Source organism: Macrotis lagotis, chromosome 4 (genome assembly GCF_037893015.1).
Source record: "Macrotis lagotis isolate mMagLag1 chromosome 4, bilby.v1.9.chrom.fasta, whole genome shotgun sequence".
In the NCBI taxonomy this organism is placed as follows: domain Eukaryota; kingdom Metazoa; phylum Chordata; class Mammalia; order Peramelemorphia; family Peramelidae; genus Macrotis; species Macrotis lagotis.
Window position 1 is genome coordinate 203905256 of NC_133661.1, and position 26262 is coordinate 203931517.

At 33.5% G+C, this 26262-nt stretch overlaps 1 protein-coding gene across 4 annotated transcripts in view; it reads right to left on the bottom strand.

The window, feature by feature from the left end:
- Positions 1–26262, bottom strand: part of UBR1 (ubiquitin protein ligase E3 component n-recognin 1) — a 181329-nt gene that overhangs the window by 82942 nt on the left and 72125 nt on the right. For all 4 annotated transcript variants that reach the window (XM_074235207.1, XM_074235208.1, XM_074235209.1 and 1 more), the window contains exons 12-23: positions 25960–26117; positions 23785–23884; positions 22707–22835; positions 20631–20811; positions 16859–16920; positions 16018–16128; positions 14709–14774; positions 14340–14441; positions 13413–13476; positions 8528–8652; positions 6550–6602; positions 49–151 (exon numbers count right to left, since the gene is read on the bottom strand). In XM_074235207.1, the coding sequence (XP_074091308.1) occupies positions 49–151; positions 6550–6602; positions 8528–8652; positions 13413–13476; positions 14340–14441; positions 14709–14774; positions 16018–16128; positions 16859–16920; positions 20631–20811; positions 22707–22835; positions 23785–23884; positions 25960–26117 (1254 nt within the window). The remainder of the gene's footprint in view (positions 1–48; positions 152–6549; positions 6603–8527; positions 8653–13412; positions 13477–14339; positions 14442–14708; positions 14775–16017; positions 16129–16858; positions 16921–20630; positions 20812–22706; positions 22836–23784; positions 23885–25959; positions 26118–26262) is intronic.

The window sequence follows — 26262 nt, forward strand, 5'->3', positions numbered from 1 at the left end:
AAGAAAGCAGTAATGCCTACCTCCTTGTCCTTTAATATTATTTCCTACCTTGCTATGTTGTGTTTTGGAATAATGATAAAAGAACATATTGAATTCTTTCATGCATTCGTCCTTCAGTTCATAAACTCCATGGCCTGATACACCTGGTTTCCTAAAAAGATTTAAAATAAGCATATCAACTTTATGTTTAAAAGTCTTATTCAGATAAAATAAAAACTAGAAAATTAATACAAACTACACAAAATAAAAAAAAAAAACAAAAGCAATCATATACTATTCAGTTTACCTAATGGAAAAATAAATTTCTGTTATAGGGAAATCACAGGGAATTATGCATAGAATATAAATATAATTAGTACTATTATGCTAAAATTGACGTTTCAGAGAAACTTGGAAAGACTTGTATAAACTGATGTAGAATCAAGTGATCAGAATCAGAGCAATTTATACATCACTATAAAGACAAACGTATTAAAAGACTTAAGAACTATGATAAGTGCGATGACCAACTATGATTCCAGAGACCTAATAAGGAAGTGTACTACCTACCTCCTATTGAGTTGATGAACTCAGGTTGTGGATTGAAACATATTTTTTTGGTCAAAGCCATTACAGGAATTTGTCTTGCTTGCTTGTATGTGCAAATATGAAAAATTGTGATAAGTGATGTTTTTTAATCATTTTAATCATTTTTCACGTCATTTCAGTCATGTCCAACTCTTTGTGACTCCATTTGGCAAAGATAATGGAGTAGTTTGCCATTCCTTTTTTCCAACTCATTTTACAGATGAGGAAACTGAGACAAAAAAGGGTTGAGTGACTTGTCCAGGGTCATATAGCTAATAAGAATCTGAAGTCAGTTTTAAACTCATGAAGTTAAGTCTTCCTGATTCCAACAGTGCTCTATTTATTGTTATCTCCTAGTTGCCCATATTCTAGGGAGATTCTAAAACTATATGCTACAAAGAAGGAAATTCTATAAGAAGTCTCCCTGGAAAAACATCACTTGTACAAAATATTCACAGCAGACCTGTTTGTGGTGGCAAAGAATTGGAAATTAAGTGAATGTTCTTCAATTGGGGAACGGCTTAACAAAATGTAGTATATGTATGTAATGGAACACTATTGTGCTATTAGAAATCGGGAGGGATGGAAATTCAGGGAAGCCTGGAAGGATTTGCATGAACTGATGCTGAGCAAGATGAGCAGAACCAGAAGAACACTATATACCCCAACAGCAACATGGGAGTGATGATCAACCTTAATGTACTTGCATCAGTGCAACAATCGGGCACAATTTTGGGGTATCTGTGATGGAGAATACCATCTGTTTCCAGAGAAAGAATTGTGGAGTTTGAACAAAGACCAAAGACTATTACCTTTAATTTTTAAAAAATCCACTGTTATCTTATTATATAATTTTGCTATCTCTTATACTTTATTTTTCTTCTTTAAGGATATGATTTCTCTCTCATCATTCAACTCAGATCAATGTATACCATGGAAACAATGTAAAGACTAACAGACTGCCTTCTGTGGGGGGTGGGGGGAGGGAAGCAAGATTAGGGGTAAAAATTGTAAAATTCAAAATAAATAAAATCTTTCTAAACAAAATAAAAAAAAAAATAAAAAAGAAGTCTCCTCCTGGAAGTGCCCCACACTAGTAATCACCAGCAAGGACCTATCCCTGAAAATGCTAACATATGTCTATTGCTACTCACAGGATGGGAAGCTTTGGATGAGTTGAAGAAGTATCCATATGATTACTTTTTTTTGCAGGGGGGGTATACCCATATTAAAGAATATATATATATATAGATAGATAGATAGATAGATAGATAGATAGATATAGATATAGATATAGATATAGATAGATATAGATATAGATATATATAGATTCACTTAAATATAAGTACAAATAAGGAGAGAGTTCCTGACAGGTGATTGTTGAGCCTAAACAAAATGCATTGATAAAACATTTCCCTAAAATAAAAAATGCCATTGATTGGATGCCTAAAGTTCAAAGAGCAAATGGAAAAAGGATTCTCAATAGATGATATGTTGGTCCAAATTGTCCTATTTGCAGATGATGTTATTATGACTGTATCAAAGTTTAGAACACTACAAAGACTCCTAAAAGAGATGTACAACCATTCAAAAGTTCAGTTTATCAATCCAAACAAGGTAAATGAAGTAGATAAAATTTATGTCTCCTGTTTAGAAAAGACGTCCAAACTTTTTTGCTCATGCCACACCATCAACAAAAAAATTTTGAGTACATACCCCTAATGTAAGTTAAATTTATTAACTTATGAATTATATGTATTAAAAATAATAATAATAATGCTATGAAACACACAATAGAAATTTTTAAAAGATGGCAGAAACATCAAAAAATATTTGTTCCTAAAGCTAATAGGGAGCAACTAAAGAAAACTGAAGAGGGGAATGACAAGGTCAGACCATTAGGAAAATCATTAGTGTGGGAAGATGGACTGGTAAAGGGAGGAAGAACAATTAATTGGAAGGCCACTGAAATAGCTTAGGCAAGAATTGACAAACATCTAAACCAGGTTGACAGCAATATAAGTAGAAAGGAAGGGACAGATTTGAGAGATATGATAGCATAAACAAGAAAATTTGGCAATTAACTGGATATTCAGCTTTAGTGAAAGTGAAGGTTGCATATAACTCCAAGGTTATAAAACTGAGGCACTAGAAAGTCACTCATGTTCTCATAAGAAAAGCAAAATTCAAAGAGAAGACAATGCATTTGGGAGAAAATTTAATGAGATCTGCAATGCAGACTGTAACTTATTCATACCTGTTCATTCAGTAATACTTATTCTGTCTCAGAGAAACTGAGAATTCTGGAATTCTACATTCTGTTGAGTATATCTTTCCTTTTCTTATTTTCCTTTCACTTTTCTTCTTTCCTCAGCTATTTGTAAAGCCTCAATAGACAATTATTTTATTTTCTTGAACTTCTTTTTCATCGGAATTTTTTTGTGAACCTCTGTCCATGAGTTCTTCAGGTACTCAAACTATCAGATCTAATCCCTTAAATCTAGTCATCTCCTCTACTTCATATTCAGAGAAGATGCTATTTAAGTCTTATTTTTTGGTCCGATGATTTTTATGACTTTCAAGTTAAGTCTAGATTTTGGAATAAGAAGCTCGTGAGCTGAGGAGGTCAGCTCCAGGTCTTGTTTTAACTGATTATATAGTTTTTCTTCCTTTGGTTGAGACGTATATAAATAATCAGAATTCTATATTGACCTTCTCGTGATGTCCATGTGTAGAGTCACTTTTTGAGTTGTAAAAATGTGTTTACTATGACTAGTGAATTATCTTGGTGGGGGAAGGAAAGAGCATTTATAGCAGAGCAGAGATCAAATCAGAAGGGCTTTAAGCAAAATATTAACTTCTTTCAAAAGGCAGTTGCTGATTTAGTTTATTAGCTGGTCAAGCTTATATATATACACATATATATATACACATACACACACACACACACACACACACAGACATATATATATATAGAGAGAGAGAGAGAGACAGAGAGAGATGTATGTATATATCTATATATACATACATGCAGTTCTAAAAATCTGACTGCCATCAAATTTTGCTTTCTTCACTACTATTACAAAATCTTAATGTACAGTAAACCACTTCAAGATTCTTCTAATGAACATTCTGACACTCAACTGAACTTCATTCTCACAAGTCTTCAGCATGGTTCCTCAACAAACCTTGCCTTTCTTATTAAATCTCCTCTAAGAATAACTGAACAGAACTGAACTTTACTTATAGAAAAATACCCACTGATAGAAGAAAGTATTTAAAGTTAAGAGCCTTCCAAGGGAGGGTGGCAGTATTTAGATAAATATGAAATATTCTTGTAGAAATCTTGTTTTGGAGGTTGAAACTTGGAAAGGTCTCACATGCTTCTTTAATAAGGAAAATGACAGATAACAAACCTTGGGAGATGAAGTGATCACTGAGACATACACACACACACACACACACACACAGAAAAGAGAGGAAATAAGACATGGATTTTCATCCATGTTCCACTTCCTGACTAATTTCCATTTCCCCACAAATCTCCTCAAAATATTCAAGATTCCTAACTTAATTTTTCATTTTTTTTAAAGTTTCTACCATAAACTCTAAATCAGAAGACATTTACAGCAATGACAGTGCTCATTTATTTGAAATGAAATTTTTAAATGTAAGATATAAAAATAAACTCACAGAAGGAATTATTTTAATTAATAAAAGACATTTCTCCTTCAACTAATAAGTTTTTTCCTTGAAAGAAAATATTTGGGGGATCAAGAGTCTTTTTTTAAAAGGCACCAAGGAGGGGCAGATAGGTGGCGCAGTGGACAGAGAACCAGCCCTGGAGTCAGGAGTACCTGAGTTCAAATACTGCCCTCAGACACTTAATAATTACCTAGCTGTGTGGCCTTGGGCAAGCCACTTAACTCCATTTGCCTAACAAACAAAAAACCCCCAACAAACCTAAAAAAAAAAAAAAAAAAAAACCACCTAAAAGGCATCATGGAAATGCTAGAGAAATGTACCACAATTGTAATATCACATTTCATGTCTCAATATCATGGCTTATAGTTACTCAATTATCTTCAGATGTTCCCAGGTTGGATTCTGTTTTTAAATTTCCTGCAATTATTTTTTTATTATACAATAAGAATTCCATTCCTAGAACTAAATGTATCTAGAGAAAACAGATTATCAGACTGGGCCTATGGGCCATATTGGAAGGAATACTTTTAGGATTTCACTCAACACTCCCTAACTAGGCCTATGGGCCATATTGTAAGGAATATTTTTAAGGTTTCACTCATCACTCCCAGAAGAATCAGTCATAATCAAATTAAATTGGCCAAATAAAGGTACCCTTCCAGCAACCCTGCAAATCCATTTTCTTTTTATAATTCTCACTTCTTTAAGTCCAACCACCAAACTTTCCCTAGAAATCTTTTAGTTGACTCCCCAAAAGAAACTATTCCATGGTCCAGTCCTGCTCTCAGTTTGCAATCAACTAATATATTAAGATTTACTGGATTTGCGCCCCTCCAACCCTCACTCCACTAAAGATCTCCAATTGTCTATGCTTATTCACATTCAAACATAACAAGTTATCCTTCAATTTTATTTTTTTTTAGGTTTTTGCAAGGCAATGGGGTTGTGACTTGCCCAAGGTCACACAGCTAGGCAATTATTAAGTGTCTGAGGGCAGTATTTGAACTCAGGTTCTCCGGACTCCAGGGCCGGTGCACCACCTAGCTGCCCCTATTATCCTTCAATCTTGAAGAAGATGATGCCATCAAGAAAATGAGGTCACAACATGTATAAAATTTGATTAAAGTGATAGGGCATTGTACCAAGACATCATTTTCACTATCTCTTTCATCTGAACACAGTGGTCTAATAATAGGAATAAGACAACTGGTGTTGACCTGGATACAGTGAGCAACCTTGGTTTTTTAGATGTAGGTCTTTCCCAGATCACCGAGGCAACTTGGTACTGTGGTATCACCAGGCTTGGAGGATTTTGAGTTAGTAAACATTCAGTCAAGAGTTCCACAAATAGTAGCTGCACCCCTTTGGTTTCTCAGTCAAGCAGACACATCCAGGTGACAGATCTTCATCAATAGGGTAAAACTAACCTAACCTAACCTGTCTCGTGATGGTCTAATCTATTCAGCTTTGCAACCAAACTTACCCTGAAAGCCAGTTTCCCAGAAACTGCCCAGCAGGTCATGAGAATAATGCCACAAAATAACTAATTGTCATCATTTATGGGTCAGAATCACTAGGGTATCTGATCAACTTTGAAACTCTGACTTTCCTTATTAAAGAAAACATTCTTGGCAAATGCATTTGCTCTGATTAGTATTGCACAGGATCAAGAATTTCAATATGAATGCCCCAGGCCATCCCTCTTAATCATGGATCCAGTTCCAAAAACTTGGAAAATAGAACTAAGATCCTATTTCATTGTTCCTACCTAGGGATTGAGTCTGGACTGCTTTGAATTCTCTAATTTACTTTGCTTTACTTACATTCACATCTAAGTAACTCCTTCAGCCAGGTGCCTGGGTTTTGAAAGCCCTAAAGCAAACTAACTTGCCCTCAGAATCATTTACATTTGAAAAGGAGTGTTTTGACAAGAAAAAGGCTTTAAATTCAAAGAAATAATGTTATAATAAGAAAGGATAGGTTCCTTCTATAAGGTAAATTATAGCATCATGGTGCTTGGCTTTGCCATTATTTTAATATAATTAAGAAATACTTTTCCTTAAAGTTTTGCATTAAAACCTTTTTTTTAAAGAAAAAAAAGTCTCCTGGCTTCTAATAATATTGAATTAACTTTTAATTCTTCTTTGCTTGGATATAAATATTTTGGAAAAACCACAAGTCTTTAAGTTCAGAAAAGCATTTTTTAACTTTTACAAAGTACATGAATAATAATAATCATACTAACTTTTAAAATGACTTTAAATACTAAGCACTTACTTAAATATGGCCACTTTGTTGATGACTTTCTCTAAGCCAGTTTCATTGTTTTCCTGCGGAAATAATAGTTTTGTTATTTGCCTTTATGTAATATTATTCATTTTCTGTTACTCACATGACAGAAATCTTCACAACTCTGTCAGGCAACTATACTGCTCCGTAAATGATAATAAAAAGTCAATCTGCAGTATAATAAAGAGGAAATTAAATTTTAGCTTTTGAGATAAATTTTCCTAACCAAAATTTCAACTGTCTCATCAGTTTCAGGCAGCAATATTCTCAACCTTCTGATAAAGTTTGGCTTCATATAATCTTATACAAATTGTTATCAGTTGATCAAGTATAAGTATCCTTTTGTTACAAAGTAGGAAAATGAGTGAATAAGTATGGTGGCTTTTCATTTTTTAGTAATATTATTTATCTCTGATGTTCATAGTACTGTATATGCTTTCTACTGAATCTGAATATATAGCAAGCACTCGTCATGGTTTCTGCAATATGAAGCTGGAAACATTTTTGTTCACATCTCTGAAATAGAAGTATTATGAAGATGTGCTAATATACTCTCACTGACTTCTTCTCAAACAACAATCACCAGTAGCAAGCTTACACAAGTTATATTGTATTACCACCTATAACATAAGATTATAAAATATAGAATTCAACTTGTGATCTATACCAAAATACATATTTATGTAGAATGTAATTTACAAACATTCTTTCTAACTAGTTTAAGCTATTATTTGCTGAATATAGGCTTCTAAGCATTTACTCTCTAGATGCTATTCCACAAACAGCTGTATGTAATAAGGATATTTCCTTATTTTTTATTAAAAAAGGTTTGGGTATCTATAGTCTTAATCTCTTCAAACCTCGAAATGTGTATTTCTTTAAAAAAAACAACATGTATGTTTCAAGGTAAGATAGGGCAGCCAGGTGGCACAGTGGATAGAGTGCCAGACCTGGAATCAATAAGACTCATCTTCCTGAGGTCAAATCTGGCCTAAGACACTTGGTGACTGTAATCCTGGGTAAATCATTTAATCCTGTCTGCCTCTACTTCCTCATCTGTAAAATGAGCTAGAGAAGGAAATGGCAAACTACTTACAGTATCTTTGCCAAGAAAACCCCAAATGGTGTCACAGAGTTGGACATGACTAAAAATTGAATGACAAATAAGAAATGAAAGATTTGAGGTGGCCCTTATAAGCAAAACTGAGTCTTTTACTGAAAACTCTTTGAAATGTATCAGGAAAAAAACTGCTCTTGTTATAATGATATTACAAAGGAAGACAAATAATCTGAACTAACAAATCACTGATACAAGGAATATCCCTATTCCACCTTTAGAGAGAAGAAAAAACAGAAGCAAACTGCTAGACTACTTTGCATTTAAGAATTTTTATTCTAATTCAAAACTAGCTTGGTATAACTGAAAGAATATTGACTGTATTTGGAGTTCAGGCATAGATTTGCTTCCCACTCTAATGCATTCTGCATAATCATAGGCAAGTGATGGAGGAATTCTGAATTTCAGTTTTCTCATTTGTAAAGTGAATATAATTACACTATCTCACAGGACTGTTATAAAGGAAAACCCTTTATAAACCTTGTAATACTATTAATCATGAATTATTATCTTAGTAGAAAAATAATGGGCTATAATAATGCTCTTTGAGACAACTTGAAGATACACATATATTTCCAACATTCCAAGGATTTTTGATCTTTATTTATTCAAATACTCTCAACATCATCAGAGATAATAATTCTATTATGCTTCAGCAAAAGATTTTGAATTTCTGTGTCCAAAAATGCAACCATTACATGGTGGTAAAACTTTTGAGATCTGTGTGTAAAACATATCAAAATATTTTAGGAAAATCCTTTTTTAAGGAAGTTTTGATTTCATAATTAACAAGGGACCAGAGGGTCTAAAAAGTGAAGTGTTTTTAATTAAGGGGGGGAACCTACTCACATTCTCTGGTAAGGATTTGGCAATAATACTATGAGGCATGGGCTCAATGCAAAGTAAATGGATAATTTCCCTCATGATAACATCTTCTTTGTTCACTTTACCCACTCCAGGCACATAACGCTCTCCTAATAAGAACAACAAAATAAAAATGAAGACATATATATTAGAACACCAGTACTATTTGTTTAAATTGTGATTGCCCATATGGCACTTATACAAATAACATTTCATGAAATCTCAGCAAAGATTTTCTAAATTTAAACCCTCTAGGACAGCAAACACTCAATAGTCATTCATCCATTCATCTATCCATTTAGCCATCCTTCAAACTACGAAGTTCCTTCAACTAAATGAGGAAACATTTCCAATTATGACAACCTCTAGTCAATTTAAATCAGGCACCAGAACAATTGATATGGCTGAACTAATTTGTTCTTCAAACATCTCACTAATCAATAACTTGCCCCTTGTCAAACTGTTGTACCCAAAGAGCAAGACGGAGACCAGAATTTGATAAGGTTGGAGATCTTTATTCCCGGGGACTATCTGGGGATTGAGTACCCAAATCAGACAGTACCTAAGTGTTCAGGGGATAGGGTTTTTATAGTGTGGGGGGGGGGGGGTACTGAAAGCAAGCAAGATACAGAAAAGCAAAGAAAGCAGTTAGATATATTATCTTGACATATACATATGCAAACATAGGGTTCCATATAGATAGGGGTGAGAAGGGGTCAGGGTCTTTGTGTAACGATTGAACATATTTTCTGAGATGGAGGGAGTCAGGAATTTACTATCTTATGGTTCCGGCTGCATCTGGGGAAGGAGGAGGCAGTGCTGGAATTTAACAGATACAGCAAGACAATTAGGCTAACAAGGGTGCTTTGTAAATCTTTAGATAATTTTATGGTATATCCATGACCCCTTGTGTCCTATCAGACTATTTTCAGACCCAAAGGAGCCTAGCCAAAGTTATATTTCTAAGGAATTTCTTAGGGCCCAGAAGGATGTCAGGGACCCCTTTCTGTACAGGAATTTCACAAACATTGATATTGTACTTCAAAACATTTCACTAATCAATAATTTCCTTATAAAAAAGGAATAAAATGACAATTCTTTTTAAAGTCACTTTTTAAAAAACTTGACAAAATACCTTTATTAATAAACAAAAACCATATACACTCAAAAAAAATGGGAACATCTAGTATTGCTATACTTGCGACTTCACTAATTCAAATTGCAAAAAGAAAATCATGTATCTATCACAGCCATCAATCACACAAACCTATTAGCAGGAACAAGGAACCTCTCAGGCTCCAATGGCCAGTTCTAGTATTTAGAGATCCTTACCAATTGTCATACATACTGAAGTTTCTGTGGTGGAACTATGATAATGTCTGGCCTTGTCATGAGAAGGATCCCTTGCTTAATGGAAGGGAAAAATTCAGAAAAGTAAATCATTTATCCAATCATTAAACTTTCAATTTCTACTAGATAGGGCAATCCTAAAGCACAGCTCTAAATTACTTAATTGCTTCCAAAGTCTATAGCCTAATCATCCAACATGAGATCCAACTGACCCTAGTAAATGGCCTACCTGAGATTTTTAGCAGAAAACTACTTAAATAGCTACTACACAACTTGTAAGCCAATAAGCTTTAATTACCTGCCTGTCATTACCACTGTGTAATGGATACTGAGCTTGGCTCAGATAATTATAATTGCTTAACTTATTGAAATGCCATCTCTTCATTTTGTGTTTCCATAGACTTTATTTCAATTCTTGCACAATACTTTCCACATTATGCCTGTCTTCACTGTGCTATTATAGTTTCTAATTTTACTGATAACATTTTTTTTTTAGGATTTTGCAAGGCCATGGGGTTAAGTGGCTTGCCCAAGGTCACAAAGCTAGGTAATTATTAAGTGTCTGAGGCTGAATTTGAACTCAGGACCTCCTGACTCCAGGACCAGTGCTCTATCTACTGCGCCACCTAGCTGCCCCTTACTGATAACTTTTGATCACCTAAATTTCCTACATGTGTTCCTTCCCCTATTTCCTTCTAGAGAATAATTCCATATAACAAAGAATTTATTTTTTTAAAAAAGAAAAATCAGCAAAACCTAACTATACATGTATACACACAAATATGAATGCACATATATGTATATATGTGTATGTTTATATTACACATGTATATGTAAAAAGATACACACATACACGTACTAATAACATATGCAGTGTTCTACACTTATTGATCTTGATCCTTCACCCCCTACAAGGGAATGGAGTGAAGGTTTTTTCTTAAGTCTTTCTTAAGGGACATCTTGTTCTTTGTAATTGTGCAACATTCATTTTCTTGATGGTTGTTCTTTCAATTTGCTTTGATGTAGTAGATGCCTAATAAATGCTTGCTGACTGCCTGTATTTTAGTTCTCCTTGCTTCACTCTGAATCCTTCTTTTTTCCTAAGTTTTTCCATGCTTTCTGTATTCATTATGTATATCACTATTTCTTGCTGTTCTTGATTCAATCATATTTAACTCTATGTGACCTATCTGAAGTTTTCTTAGCAAAGATACTGGATTGCTTTCATTTACTTCTCCAGTTCATTTTACAGATAAGAAACTGAACCAAACAGTTAAAGGACTTGCCCAAGGTCCCATAGCTAGTAAATGCCTGAGACTGAGATTTGATCCCCATGCTCGTATTCTAGCCACTGTGTCACCTAGCTGCTTATAGTATTTCTTATAGCACAGGAATATTTCATTATGTTCATGTACCACAATTTGTGTGGCTAATGATGGAAATTTACTTTGTTTCCAATTCTTTGATACCACAAAAAGCACCCCTCTGTAACTAGGTTATAATCTCCATAAGGACAGGGATAATGTCTTCATGTTTCACGTTTGATAAACTGAATAGATTTAGAATCATAGAATCCTAAAACCATAAAGACCCTTAGAGATTATCCAATCCAACCTCATCATTTTACCCTGGGGGGGGTAAAAGAAAAACCTAAGGTCACAGAATTAAGAATGATATCTCTGACCCTTATTCCAGGAGTCATTCATTACATTATAGCACATTGCCTTTTATTATGAAAACTCTTCTGAAGATATTTCAGCCACCAAATGAATTTATATCTAAAAATACAATAAGGATTTATTTTCAATCATATTTCAAATTATCTTTTTTTTTGGAGAGGGGTGCTATTGTTTAGGAATGCTGCCCAGACCTCTGATATAACTTGTGTTGAAAAAATGCAGACAAAGAAACTTCTCTTACCAATGTACACAGAAAATTAGTCAGCAACTGGTCTTGGAGAGTTGCCTAAGGCAGAGGAATCAAACATGGCCATGGAGACCAGAAATAAGTGGAAAATATTTAATTAACTAAATAAAAATATAAAGAACATAGTTAAATTTAATATGTGGTTTTCTAAGTCACTATGCAGGTACAGGGATCTTTGTAAAGTTTTGGGGCTCTATTTTTATTTAATTTGACATGACTGCCTTAAAATTTGTACCAATGGTTTCCTAATTTAAATCTTTGTTCTCTATTGATTATACCATACTGTCACTCTTCAAATCATATATTTCTGAATAAAAAGTAAAACTATGAATATTACACAAAATATTCAAAACAAAAATATTAAAAGTAAAAATATTAAATTGAGAATTTTGCTATCTTTACTAAATAAAAAGAAATTCCTAAAGTCCTAAAAAATTACTTAAATGACTAACTTAATATCTTAAATAATTCTATGACTATCTACTGTACTTTTCCTTTGGAATTTATTCCTCTCTTATTTTCAACTAGTAATAACCTACATAATTTATGGATTGTAACTGAGGAAATAGGAGAATGAAACACATACTTTTAAAGACCAAAATGTTCAGTCCCTATTTTAATATGTGCTTACCTACCAAATGATTATCAGAAATAGATCAAGTATTAATAATAATTCACATGTATATGGATTTTTGGTGTCATTTCACATATATTATTTCAATTGACCCATGCAACCACTGGCAAAGGGGTGAATAAGTGGGGCACTTAGGTGGCACAGTAGATAGAGAACCAACCCTGAAGTCAGAAGGATCTAAGTTCAAAGGTGCAGATATGACAAATGGATATTATTCTCATTCTCTAGATAAGGAGACAGAGGTTCAAAGAGATCACATGCCCTGGCACAGGTCACAAATCTCATCAGTACAGGAAACTTACAACTTGAATAGGTCTTTTAATGTCCAGTGCTTTCTGCTCTACCCAAGCTGCCAAACAAAAAAAACTCTCTTTGAATTTTAAATTCAGATTTCTGTCATTAAAAATATATGACATTGTCATTCAAGGCTAACTACAGTTGTATTATGAAATTTCCATCTTTAAAAATCAATGTAAATGATCAAGATTACTGATGGTGCAGAACAGAGTTTTGCTTTCCTTAATCTCCATTCATGGAAAAATGTCCAAAGTTTCTATTGTCACTTTGACAAAAAAAAAGAAAAAAGAAAATAAAGCTGAAATAACATTACTTCTGATAATACCTAAACATACTTTCAAAAGCTCCCAATGTCTAAAAAACTATTAATACCAGATTTGCAGGTTTTCTTTATCTAAGCATTCACCTTCCAAACAAAGTATCATCAATCTTATAGACACTTCTAAGTCAACATATATCAAGTACCCAAAAGCAAATCTATAAATCCTGTTTTCTGGCACTACCTAAGATTTTTAGTCACAATGTATCTTAAAAGTAGTATCCTGCATTGCACTGGGAGAATGGATTAAATAAAAATGCAACATTTTCATTAATTTTCCTTCTAAAAGAAACAATATTCTACTTCAAAAATATGTTTTAATCTTGTTACCTCAAGATTCTTACCCACAATGTAGATGAGGAGTTGAAGCATTTCTTCTATTAGTGCATTATATTGTTTAATCAAATCCTACAGAATGTTTAAAAAAAAACAAATCAGTTATATTTAACCTAAGAAGATGAAAAAATGACATATTGGGTCTGTTCGATGGTTTATTTATTCCATATTTCTGAATTCTGTGGCACCAGGGCAATAGTAACCAACCTCAAAAAGCTAAGGATGTACCTTATATATTACTAGCTTTCTATAAAAGAACATTCAACAATGAAATTAAATCTAACTAATCATTACTCCTTTCCTTTATTATTAGTTTCTTCCTTCCCTCATTGGAAGAGGGAATCCTTTTTGGATTAAGGGTTGTGACCAATGGTGGAAGGATCTCTACTTAGTAAAAGTGGCTAATCATAACACGTGAATATTAAAATATATGATTAAGAGTCTTTTTTTGAGGCATTCAAGGTTAAATAACTTGCCTAGGGTATCACAACTAGTAAGTATCTGAGACCAGGTTTGAACTCAGATCCTCCTGACTTCAGGGCTGGTACTCTATCCACTGTGTCACTTAGCAGCCCCTAAAATATATGATTAAATTTTTTCCAAAAATTGTAAGGGTGGCTAGGTGGTGCAGTGGAAAGAGCACCGGCCTTGGAGTCAGGAGAACCTGAGTTCAAATCCGACCTCAGGCACTTAATAATAACCTAGCTGTATGACCTTGTGCAAGTCACTTAACCCCAATGCCTTGCAAAAACGAAAACAAAAAAGCTTTGTAGTGTCTTATCTGTTATCTAAAGTTAAGGAATGCTTAACAATACACACACACACACACACACCCAAAGACCAACTGGCATTGTAACTTCTAAATACTAATGCACTGAAACCATGATAAAAGGATGTTCAATACTGATATCAAAGGAATGACTTCTATTACTTACCTGGTCCTTAGTGGGGACAAGCTTCCTAAAAGCATCAATAAGTTCATATCTCTGGAGTATCAATAACAAGAAATTGTTGGGATCCATCAAAGATGCACCAATCTGTGTGATATACCCAGAAGCAAACATAACTATAATATTTCTCATTTGCTAATAATCACAACTTGGTTTTCATTTAATTGTCAGGAATATTACAAAAGAAGCTAGTGCAAAATTATCCAGTAATGGTTTTCATCATTATTCTATTATATTCCACACTAACAATGAAATAAAAATTGATAAATTAAGAAATAATGTGGTTTAAGTATTGAAAATTTTGAGGAGTAATAAGGTGACAAGGACCAGTTATAATTAGAAAGAGATGGCTACCTGAAGCATGATGATATCTTTGTCATACATTTCCTCTCTGCATTTAACATCTTGATAATAAAATACCTATGAGATAAAAACAAGTAAGTATCTGTAAAAAAAAGAAATTTTAATTAAGGCTAACAACAACAACAAACAATTCTTTCTGGAAGGAGAAGGAAATGGTACTCCAGGATCTTTGACAAGAAAATCCCATGGACACTATAGGTAGGTTTTAATCCATTGGGTCACAAAGAGTCAAATACAACTAAAAGTGAACAGCAACAATCTAGAAATTATCTAAGGGCTGTAAGAAGTTTATCAGTTCCTCTAGTCCTATCCATGGGCAGCTCTCTAAATCTTCCTTCTCATAGTGGAGAAAGCATGATACTATGAGATAAACAGATTATATAAAGACAAATTTGAACATAGAAATTGTAAACTGTGTACCAATCAGCAAATATTTCTTTTTTTTTCTTTCTATTTTTTTTTAAGTTTTTGCAAGGCAAACGGGTTAAATGGCTTGCCCAAGGCCACACAGCTAGGTAATTATTAAGTGTCTGAGACCGGATTTGAACCCAGGTACTCCTGACTCCAAGGCCGGTGCTTTATCCACTGCGCCACCTAGCCGTCCCTAGCAAATATTTCTTAAGGAGTACTATCTCTGGGGGAAAATAATTAGTTTAGATAGAATATGGCCTCCCCTAGCCCACCCCAGTCCAGTGAGTTTAAAAAAAAAAAGATATTTAAAAAAACAGTAATAAATGATATGTCTATTAAAACAAAGTGTCATATGAGGCATAAGGGCTAAGATCATTACTTCCTCCCCAATTCCATGGTGCATTGGGTAAGGCTTCCTGGAAGGGATGTTTGAGTTAGGCTTGAAAGGATAGGAAAGAATTCAACAGGCAAGACTGAGACAATCCATTTATTCTTAAGAAAGTAGATCTTGCAAATCAGGATCAAAGGTTTTATTTGTTTAACTTAACAAAATGCAAACTCCTTGAGAGCAGGAACAGTTTCACGGTTTTCTTTGCATACTAAGCCCTTAGTGTACTGCATGGCACAAAGCAAGTTAATTATTATATGCTTGAAGAATGAATGAATTCAATATGTGAAATTATTGAACACTGAAGTCCTAGTTCTTAAAATCCGTTAGTAGAACACAAGCTCTAGCAGGTCCTATTGATTAGGAAAGATTTCAAAAATGAGCCTGGCAATACCCCATTTGTAGCTTAAAGGATAGCTTCACCGCATATGAAAACTCATATATGAAAAAAATTTAAAGACTGTTCAGATTCATTAATATGAAGAGCAGACTTTGATGTACCTGACTAATTAAAGAAAGACCATTTCTTCGCCACATATCAGCCCCAACTTGGGCAACCAAAACCAGACAACGCAAGGGATATTCCATCAGTAACTCCACTTGAAAATCTTCCTAAAAACAAATAGCATACAAGATTAGAATTTTCATTTAAGTAAATTTATCTGTAGAGAAAGGATTGCATATTTTGGAGCTGTAGTGAAACTGCTAACATGTGGCAAGCAGTTTGGGAAAACTGGGAGTGGAGATAACCTATCCACCTCTTCTGCTGTTGTTTTTAGCTCTGTAGACCTAGAATACTTTTACTGGGAAAAAATGGGAAATAATGTGGAAGGAGGGGTGGGTGACAGAATAACTTGCCTTTCTCTGGAATTACCCTTTAACAGATGGCAGGGCATGTTCACAAGACAAAAACTTGTGTAAAATGTACACTTTTTATAAAAATTAATTTTTTAAACCCATAAACATGCCCCATGAGTAAACTGTCATACACACACAAAAGAGTAAAGATTTAAATACTTTTGAGATATTAAAAAGGTTCTAAACCAGAAAAAAAAGGAGAAGAATTCTAATTCTAATATCTAATTCTAATTTATCTATCTGGCTAATGACTTTGGGGCAACTCATCTGATCTTTCTGGGCTTCAACTTTCTCATGTAAAACTCAAACTAAAATTTCTCAGATCAATTCTAGCTCTAAAATTCTAAGGCAATTTCAACATGTGAAGTGAATTTGCAAGTTAATCTATTTTAATTCTTTAGTATTTCTTCATATTCATCAATTAGAAAATGTTTAAAATGGAAAAGAAGAAAAATCAATAATAACACCTAAAGCAAACACTTACCGAAGGCACAAATTCATGCAGTCTTGAAAAGGCTCCAATCTTACTTAAACGTACATGAAGACCTAAAACATGAAAGAGAAATGAGTATGACAAATCCTAACTAATAATGCTTAAGTCAACTTGATACCTTCTTAACAATAAGGCAACCCTTTAAAAAAGTTTGCTTTTTACTTGATAATTTATTTTCAAACATTCAAGTTTGAATTTCTCACTTCATTTTAATCAAGATTATTATTAAATGACAGTAAAGTATAAAAGATTTAGAGCTGGATAGGGCCATAAAGATACCAAATACAATCTTCTTTTATTTGATTATATTATGTAGATACTGTAGATCTATTGAGAGGAAAAAAGAACTTCTTCAATGCCACACAAGTAATAGATGGCTGAGGGGAAATGTGAACTTAAGTTCTATAACTCCAAATTCAGTACTCATTATGTAACGCTATCATTAATTAATTTAGAACCGGATATTGCTGAAAGACAATAGTTAAAAAATGAAGTTATATATATATATATATATATATATATATATATATATATATATATATATAGTATCTATATGTGTAAACACATATACAACAATAAATGTAAGAAATGATATGCTTCTACAATAAAAAAATGGCATTCACTTTAAAAGTAACATATTTCCCCATGTATAAGACACTCCCATGTATAATATGCACCTTAATTTTGGGGCCTGAAATTTGAAAAAAAAAGTATACCATTAAGTTATTGAACTCAAATCTTATTCATCATAAAATTCATACAGCTCCTCATCACTGTCAAAACTCCCATTTGTTAGCTTGTCCTCATCTGTGTTTGGTGACAAATCACTCTCTTAGGAGAGGCTCTGACTGCTCTTCTCCTTGTGCTCTAATCTGTGGCTGATCATAAGCACTTCCTGGGCAGGTCTAGTGCATGGATGCATGCTTAGTCCATTCCATTTCATGAACCTGAAGCACCAACTGTGTCCTCCTTTGAAATCAAGAACTTCTTTTTCATCAGCAATTCTTGCCTCTTGTTGAACCATCTTTATGGACACAGGAATTCCCACTGCCCTTAGGTCTTCAATCCACATCTTCAATTCCCTCTCTAAATCAGGCCATTTTGCTGACTTGCCTCTCATGGCCTTCTTGTCATGGCATTTTCAATATGGTGTCTTCTTCTAGTCAATCTTGGATTGTTTTCTCAGTTGGAGGGGGACCAAACTTACATTCAATCACATGATTTCCATTCACTTTTGCAAACTGGGTCACTTTTAATTTGAATTCAGCACTGTACAAAAATCTTTTCTGAGTCATTTCTGGGCAGAACATGGCAAAATGTAACCTAATATTTGGTAGCAAATGCAAAACAATGAGCGCAAAGACAACAAGCGTGAAAAACTGGGAAATGCAAGTAAAAAAATCTACAACAATGAACTCAAAAAGAAGTGCAGAAAATCAGAAAATGCAAGTAAAAATCTAACATTTTTTTAAGATGAGTTAGAATGTTCATATAAAATATTGTGATATTAAGAATTAACTGTGAGGTCTTTCTGTTAGTCTTGAATCTAATAAAGAAGGATCAATATTGATTTTGCCCTGTAAAATATCCACTAATGGGGTTAAGTCTAAAAAGAAAAAATGATAGGATGTGAAACAATTAGAATCTGACAATGGGGGAAATAAGGGGACATGTTTTATAACTATCAGAAATAAAAAAAAAGCCATCACAATTAGATAAATGACTGAAAATAGGAATAAAAGAATATAAGGACTCAAAGACAAATGCAAGCATTATTTAAAAAATATTTTATTTTTCTAATTCCATGTAAAAATTTTTAACAATTGTTTCTTTACAATTTTGAGTTCCCAACTCTCTCCTCCCACCACATTAAGAAAGCAAATGATTTTATATAGATTATACATGTATAGTCATGAAAAGCATATTTCCTTATTAGTCATGTTGAGAAAGAAAACATAGACCAAAAAAATTTTTTTTAAAGCAAAAAAAAATTTCTATCTGCAGACTCCATTAGTTCTTTCTATGGACACAGGAAGAATTTTTCATTATGAATGTTTTAGAATTATCTCAGATCATTATATTTCTGAGAATAGTTATGTCATTCACAATTGATCATCATACAATATTGTTACAGGTTTCTCTGGCTCTGTTCATTTCATTTTGTATCAGTTTAAGTATTTCCAGGTTTTTCTGAAAGCATCTTTTCAAGCATTTTTTTTAACAATGGGAAGTAAGATGGAATCAGCAATATGATGATGAAGTTGGGTAGTGGGCAATATCAACAACAAAGAGTTACATCTTGCTTTTTGTTTAAATTTGATTAGGTACACATGTCAAAATAGAATAACAATTTTCAGAAGTGTAACGTGAAAAGTCTTATAGATGGTTTATTAAAGAAGTTAAAGAAAATAAGGGGCAAGGGCGGCTAGGTGGCACAGTGGATAGAGTACTGGCCCTAGAGTCAGGAGTACCTGAGTTCAAATCCAGCCTCAGACACTTAATAATTACCTAGCTGTGTGGCCTTGGGCAAACCACTTAACCCCATTGCCTTGCAAAAAAATAAACAAAAACTAAAAAAAAAAAAGAGGAAAAAAAAAGAAGAGGCACAAGATAGAACCAGGCAAAGCAGCAATACATGGCATACAATATTTAGTGAAAGACAGCCCTCTGTGGATTACATTCCACACCTAACTTATAACAGTGAAGTCCTGCCTCCAATATCTACTAATTATGTGAATTTAGGCAAATCATTTAACTTCTCAGGGTCAATACTCTAAGCTGCATTGATGGCATATAATGGTAGAAGTTTCCTTTATAAGAGTCATATACTGATGAAATCATAAAGACTGAACTAATTAAAAAACTCAAAAAACCCTATTTGGCACGGTCAGAGCAGAGGCAAGAGTCCTAAATAAATAGCTGCTAAATCAAAATGGTCTATTGATCCAAAAAAGCTTGAGCGCAGCTATTTAATAGTATCTTAAAGACATAATTATGCTTCTTTGGGTCCCTTAAGTCATTTGTAATTTTACTGAATTTACTTGAAGTAGATTTATAAGTAGAATGAAAAGTCAGAATATTAAAACTAGAAAGAACTTTAGGTTCTTGATAAATTCAGGAAACCATTTAAATCAATGCAAAGGATAAGAAAAAGAAATTTACACAGAATTTTAAGGGGACAAGGCCACTAATAAAAGAGTATTAACTCTAGGGTTAAGAGGGAAACTGAGTGTCCTACAAAATTCTCAAAAATCATATTTCCTCCCTTATCAGGTTATTGATCAGTTGCTCAATGCGGCACATATACAATATCCTAAGCAACTGGTGGGGTTACAGTATGAGTTACCTGAGATCTCACTAGATAGATGGATAGATAGACAGATGTAGAGAGATGGATACACACCCACACACCCACACACACACCCACACACACACACACACACACACACATTTAGAAATAGAAGATGTATAGATATATAGCTATATATATATATATATATATATATATATATACATACACACACATATACACATATGTATGTATAGAGAGCTATCTAAATACAGACATCTCTCTAGTCAATTTGTGCTTAACTTCTATAATAAAGAGAACTAGAATAAAATTCTAGCTTGACATTTGGAACATGGTTTTATGAATTAAAAAGAATTTTCTGAATAAAGACCTATTCTGGAAGCAAGAGGAGCCTTTATCAACTTTGAATATACAAAGACCAAAGATCACGTAACAAGTCACAAAGATACTCACCAGCAAGTGTCCTGGAGAGGGGCAAATGTATGCTGACAGGATCTATAGACACTCTGTAGGGTCTACATTCCAAAGTGTGGCCATATAAGTAAATTACAGACTTTTCATAAGAATTGTTACTTAAAGTACATTTCATCACAGCTTCATAACAATCTTTATAAGCCACTAATAAGAGCTCTTCCTAAAAATAAACAAACAAAATACAAGAATGTTAACAAGACAGTCATTTAATTCTATTCAGCAAAAATTTGCTATACATCAAACACATGTAAAGAATACTATGCAAGGTACTTGGAAGGGAGAAATACAAAGTTTGGATAAGATATGGCTCTTTACCATCTAGGTGGGGAAAATGGCAGACATAAATAACTAAAACATAACAAAAGTTTATTAGAGAACTATAAAACATGCTTCATGAGATGAGTAAAAGGCTGTCATTGACTTAAGAAGGTACAGGGATAGTAGCTTTAACAAATGGAAAAGAACTGAAGAACAGGCAAAGATGGATGGCATTTAAGGTAACCAACATGTTTTTAAATGATCTCAAAAGGCATGAGCATAAAAAAGAGTGACAAGACAGGGTATTTTACAAGAAATAAAGGATATTGGCTATAAGTACATGGAGTACTTAGAAGGCAACTATGATGATAAAAGGCCTAGAGAAAGTGATATATTAAGATCACTTGAAGATGCTGGGGATATTTTACCTGGAAAAAAGAGAACACTTATCAGGACTTAACAGCCATCATCAAGTAATTGAAAGACTATTAAATGGAAGAGGAATTAGAGATGATCTCTTGGTAATTGAGGGCTAAATAAAAGTAGCAATGGAAAGAAGTTTTAATGAAGAAAATTTAGGATTGCTCTTGGGGGAAAAACTTCCTTATGACTTTAAAGCAATCTAAAAGTGGAATGGTCTACTTTTAGAAGTGGTATGTTCAAACTCCCAAGAGGCAATGAAGTAAAGGTTGGGTGACCACTTATAGATTAAGTTAGAGGGCATTCTTGGATAAGATAGCCTCTGCCGTCCTTTCCAAATCTTTGTCAAGTGTAATATAAGGCTTGAAGGGCAGGGTGATGGCATACTGGGGTAGGGAGAAGCCTTAAAAAGTGAGGCAAAAGAATGTTTTGTTCTATAAGCAATGGGGAAACAATGAAGATTTCTGAGTAGAGAGGCAATTTGATTAAAACATTAGATGGCCTAGAAGGGTGAGAAAAAAGTAAAGAGGTTAATAAATGAATAGTCCAAGTAAGTAGTCATGATAACCTGTGCTAGACTGCTGGCACTAAGACAAAAAAAAAGGGGCATGGATATAAGAAATTTCATGGAGGCAAATCTCATAGGTCTTGGTAACCAACTATCTATGAAAACTAAGGGAAAGAAAAAAGTCAAAGATAATACCAGATTTCAAACCTTGGAAACTGCGTGAATATCACTGATATAAAAAGCAATTTCAAAAGGAGGAAAAGAGTCAAGGTAAAGAAAAAAAGTTCCCTATTAGATAAGTGGTACTTATTTAGTCATCCAAGAAATATTTACTGAACTTACTATGTACAATACATAGTGCTAGACTGTCTTATGATTATAAAGAAAGCCACTGCATTTAAGGGTGGTTTGAATCACTAGAGAAGACAAGAGATAAAAACAAATAAATTAAATATAAGGCAGTATGTAATAATTGTCATATAAACAATACAAATTAAGTTCTAAAGAATATAAGTAATAATTTCTAGCTGGGCTAAGATAAGAATTATGAAATAGAAGTCATTTGAGGTGGGCTGAAAAGGATGGGTATGATTTTTTTTGTTTGTTTTTTAAGTATTTTTGCAAGGCAAATGGGGTTAAGTGGCTTGCCCAAGGCCACACAGCTAGGTAATTAGTAAGTATCTGAGACTGGATTTGAACCCAGGTACTCCTGACTCCAAGGCCAGTACTTTATCCACTACGCCACCTAGCCGCCCGATGGGTATGATTTTTATAAAATAGAGATAGAGGAAGAAGATATTCCAAGAGATAAAATTTTGAAAAAAAAAGGCATTAAATAGGAAAAAAACTCATAGGTAAGATTTACTTACATCAGAAGCACACCATTCTTGGAACATTAAAAGAATATTTTTCAACTGCATCTGAATAGCAATAGCAGCTTCCCAATCTGGCTCCACTTCAATGTGCTGTCCTACTTGCCTTTTGATTTCTTCCATTCCCTGAGAATAAAACCGAACAACACACACACATATATATGCATGCACACATGCATACACATACACTTTAAAAATACAGCTATAGTTTTAGATACAAACACTTAACATAAACAACTTATATACATATAAACAACCATACACACACTTATACATATATATATATATATATTGCTTACATGTATATAAAAACATGGTTGTTCTCTCTTCTAGGAGCTTTTTCCAAAGAAATATATATTAACAGAAAAATGAATAATGAAAGTGCCTAAAAAAGACTCGTTCATTTTATAAAGGAGGTAAAAATAACCTAATAGAATTATTTAAAAAAAAAAAGAATTATTAAGAGTCTAGATGGAAATTCTATATAGGGACACACAATGTAAACTTCTTTGTTCTCTCTCATTAAAAGTTATTATCTTCAAAATAAAAAGCATAATTCATTACAAATATTTATAGGATTTATTATCTTCAAAATAAAAAGCATAAATCATTACAAATATTTATAGGATCCTTAGGAAACTAAGGACATGGGACATTAAGTGACTTGCCCAAGGTCACACAGGTAGTATTAAAGGCAGGATATGAAAATTCAGGTTGTTTGACTGCAGAGTCAGCATTTTTTCCCTTAATAGGCTGCCTCCTATACATAGTTAAAAAAGAAAATTGTTATATATGATCCTCAAGGATAAGAAAACCAGAATAATTTTTTTCTTTTTTCTTTTTTTTTTAGGTTTTTGCAAGGCAAATGGGGTTAAGTGGCTTGCCCAAGGCCACACAGCTAAGTAATTATTAAGTGTTTGAGACCGGATTTGAACCCAAGTACTCCTAACTCCAGGGCCGATGCTTTATCCACTGCACCACCTAGCCGCCCCAAGAACCAGAATAATTTTAAGAAATATTTAATACTATTCTTCTGTATGTCTTCCATTAATGATGACCAGAGATAATAAAGTACCTGCATGCATGCAAGAATCTTCAGGAAAGAACGAAAACCTTCAAGAAATTGTATTTTTAATTTCTCTGACCATACCAAGGGCTTACTGATGAGGACATACCTGTTTGAAAAGACAAGGAAATATGTTATTTTTCTATCTAGAAATAATTTTATAATTCAATGGATTAAAAAGAATCATTAACATTATTTACAGCAAGCAACAAAAGCCACTATCTCATTGACTGGAATAATCTGAAGCTCTTTGTACTCAAAACATTTGAATGTGCTCATTTACTTCCTGGCTGATAAAACTTGGAGGTGAATATAAGCATGCTGGCAAATGTCAGACAATGAAGAAAACATACCTCCATACAATACCCTGTGAGACAGATGAAACTCTTTAAGTAGGCTCAAAAGAAACTTAACCTTACAAGGGCTTCTATACAGATTTCCTAGGCTGAATATCATCCAAAACCACATTCTACTAAATAGAGAGAAAGCTTAAAGGCTTGCTATAAAGAGTTAAATGAAAGCATCGGCAGGGATGCTTTCATCATACAGGTAATACTTGGTCATTTGCAAAAAAAAAAAAAAAAAAGATTATCATGAAGATAATTGTAGTCTATGTGCAGTCTAAGATTCTATGGTAGAAGGTAAGGAAACAGAAATCCTAACTTCATAGGGATACCCTGATTCAAAGAACTTCTAAGACACTCAAACATACATTTTAATACTGTATGTCTTCAACACAAATATCAGCATATGTTATAAAACCTTGGTCAGGAGTAAAAAAATAGGTCAAAGACTATTCAGGAGTCACATTGCTTTAGCTTGAAAACTTTTAAATAGGACGGGTGAAGAACATTAAATCACACAAAAAAATTTAATTGATTAGATTCTAATAAAAGAAATGATTATCAAAGAAGGAATGATTTCCAAATCCATAATGCATTGTCAAATTTGTCAAAACAAAGATTAAAATTAATATTATATAGGATAAAAATGAGAAGGCAGAACAGATACTTGAGGAAGCTCGAAAAGGCCCTATTTAAATAAGCACTTGGTGCTAAAAAAAAAAAAGAGGGGGGGAAGGAAATGAATAAAAGAATAATCACCAAACTACCAATCCATTTCTTTTTTTTCTTCTTGCAAGGCAATGGGCCTTGTCACACAGCTAGGTAATTAAGTGTCTGAGTCTGGATTAGAACTCAGGTCCTCCTATCTCCAGGGCCAGTGCTCTATCCACTGTGTCACCTAGCTGCCCACCCCCCCATTCCACAATTTCTTAATGAAGTTTAATGTTAAGCTTCTACTACAAAGAGAAGACTAAAAGAACCTAAAAACTACCTCAGCCAGCATACATTTTGTGTCCTTGGCAAGATATTTATAGTAATCAAGGGTAACACTGATTTAGGATATAAAATAATCTGCAAATATGATCATAAAAATAACAAGGAACAAGAGAAGGGGAAAGACTTAAAGAAAACTTGATACAAAGACAAAAAAAATGAAAAGATATAACCTAATATTCTTTCCATTTTTCCTACCCTGAAGCAAAACTCTCCCATTAAATTCTTATACAGCTAAATAGACAATTTATCCATCACTGCTTACCTAGCATTTAAAACATTTGAAGAGAAAAGCATGAACACAGAATAGTTACTGATCAAATTCAATGGTACCCAAAGGGACTGTTTGTGCTTCAATAGCAGTTTGGAAGAGATTCAAAGGATCCAAGTTCTATACTCCCTACATCCAAGTTTTGGAAGAGAAAATCCTAGTTATAGCCTGATTTTCACATTGATAAGACACCAAAGGTTGTGATGTAGGGTTAGTCTAATCACTTTAGAAAAGCGTTTTTCAAAACTCACATGCATCAGCAGAATAGGAACTATTTGCAGTGTAATGTTCAATAGGGCATCTTTTGGTGATTTCAGATGCTCTCTATGGCCCATAATTTCTCCCTACTATCCAAACTGAGATTTAAGCACAATGAAACCAGGATATTACAAGGCAAAATTTTTTCAATTAAATGAACATGGACATGGATACACAGCAACTCTTTGTTTCTTATTCTTCTGCAAATAAAAATCCTTTGTAAAAAATATATTTTCAAGGCTTACCTGAAAGGGAGAAATAAAGTAAGAGTAAATACTATTTAACAGATAACTCACACTATTCCCAAAATCAACTTACTTGAGGTCACATATAACTGCATATACCCTTCCCAGTTTGTCCTGGCTGTAACCCTGGAAGTTGAATTTGTTGTTCTTGTCCAAATATTCTGGTAAAACTTCTAGCAGTGTTTCAGTAATGACAGAGATAACATTCTGCTCTTCAATGAGATGACGAGCCTATATAATATTTCAATAATACTGATTTTATTATTAAGCCCTCATATAAAGATCATTTATTTATTCAGCAAATTTTAAAAACCGAACTCAGCATTCAATCTAAAAATCCTCAACCTTACCAAGTATAAGACTCTTGACAATTAGA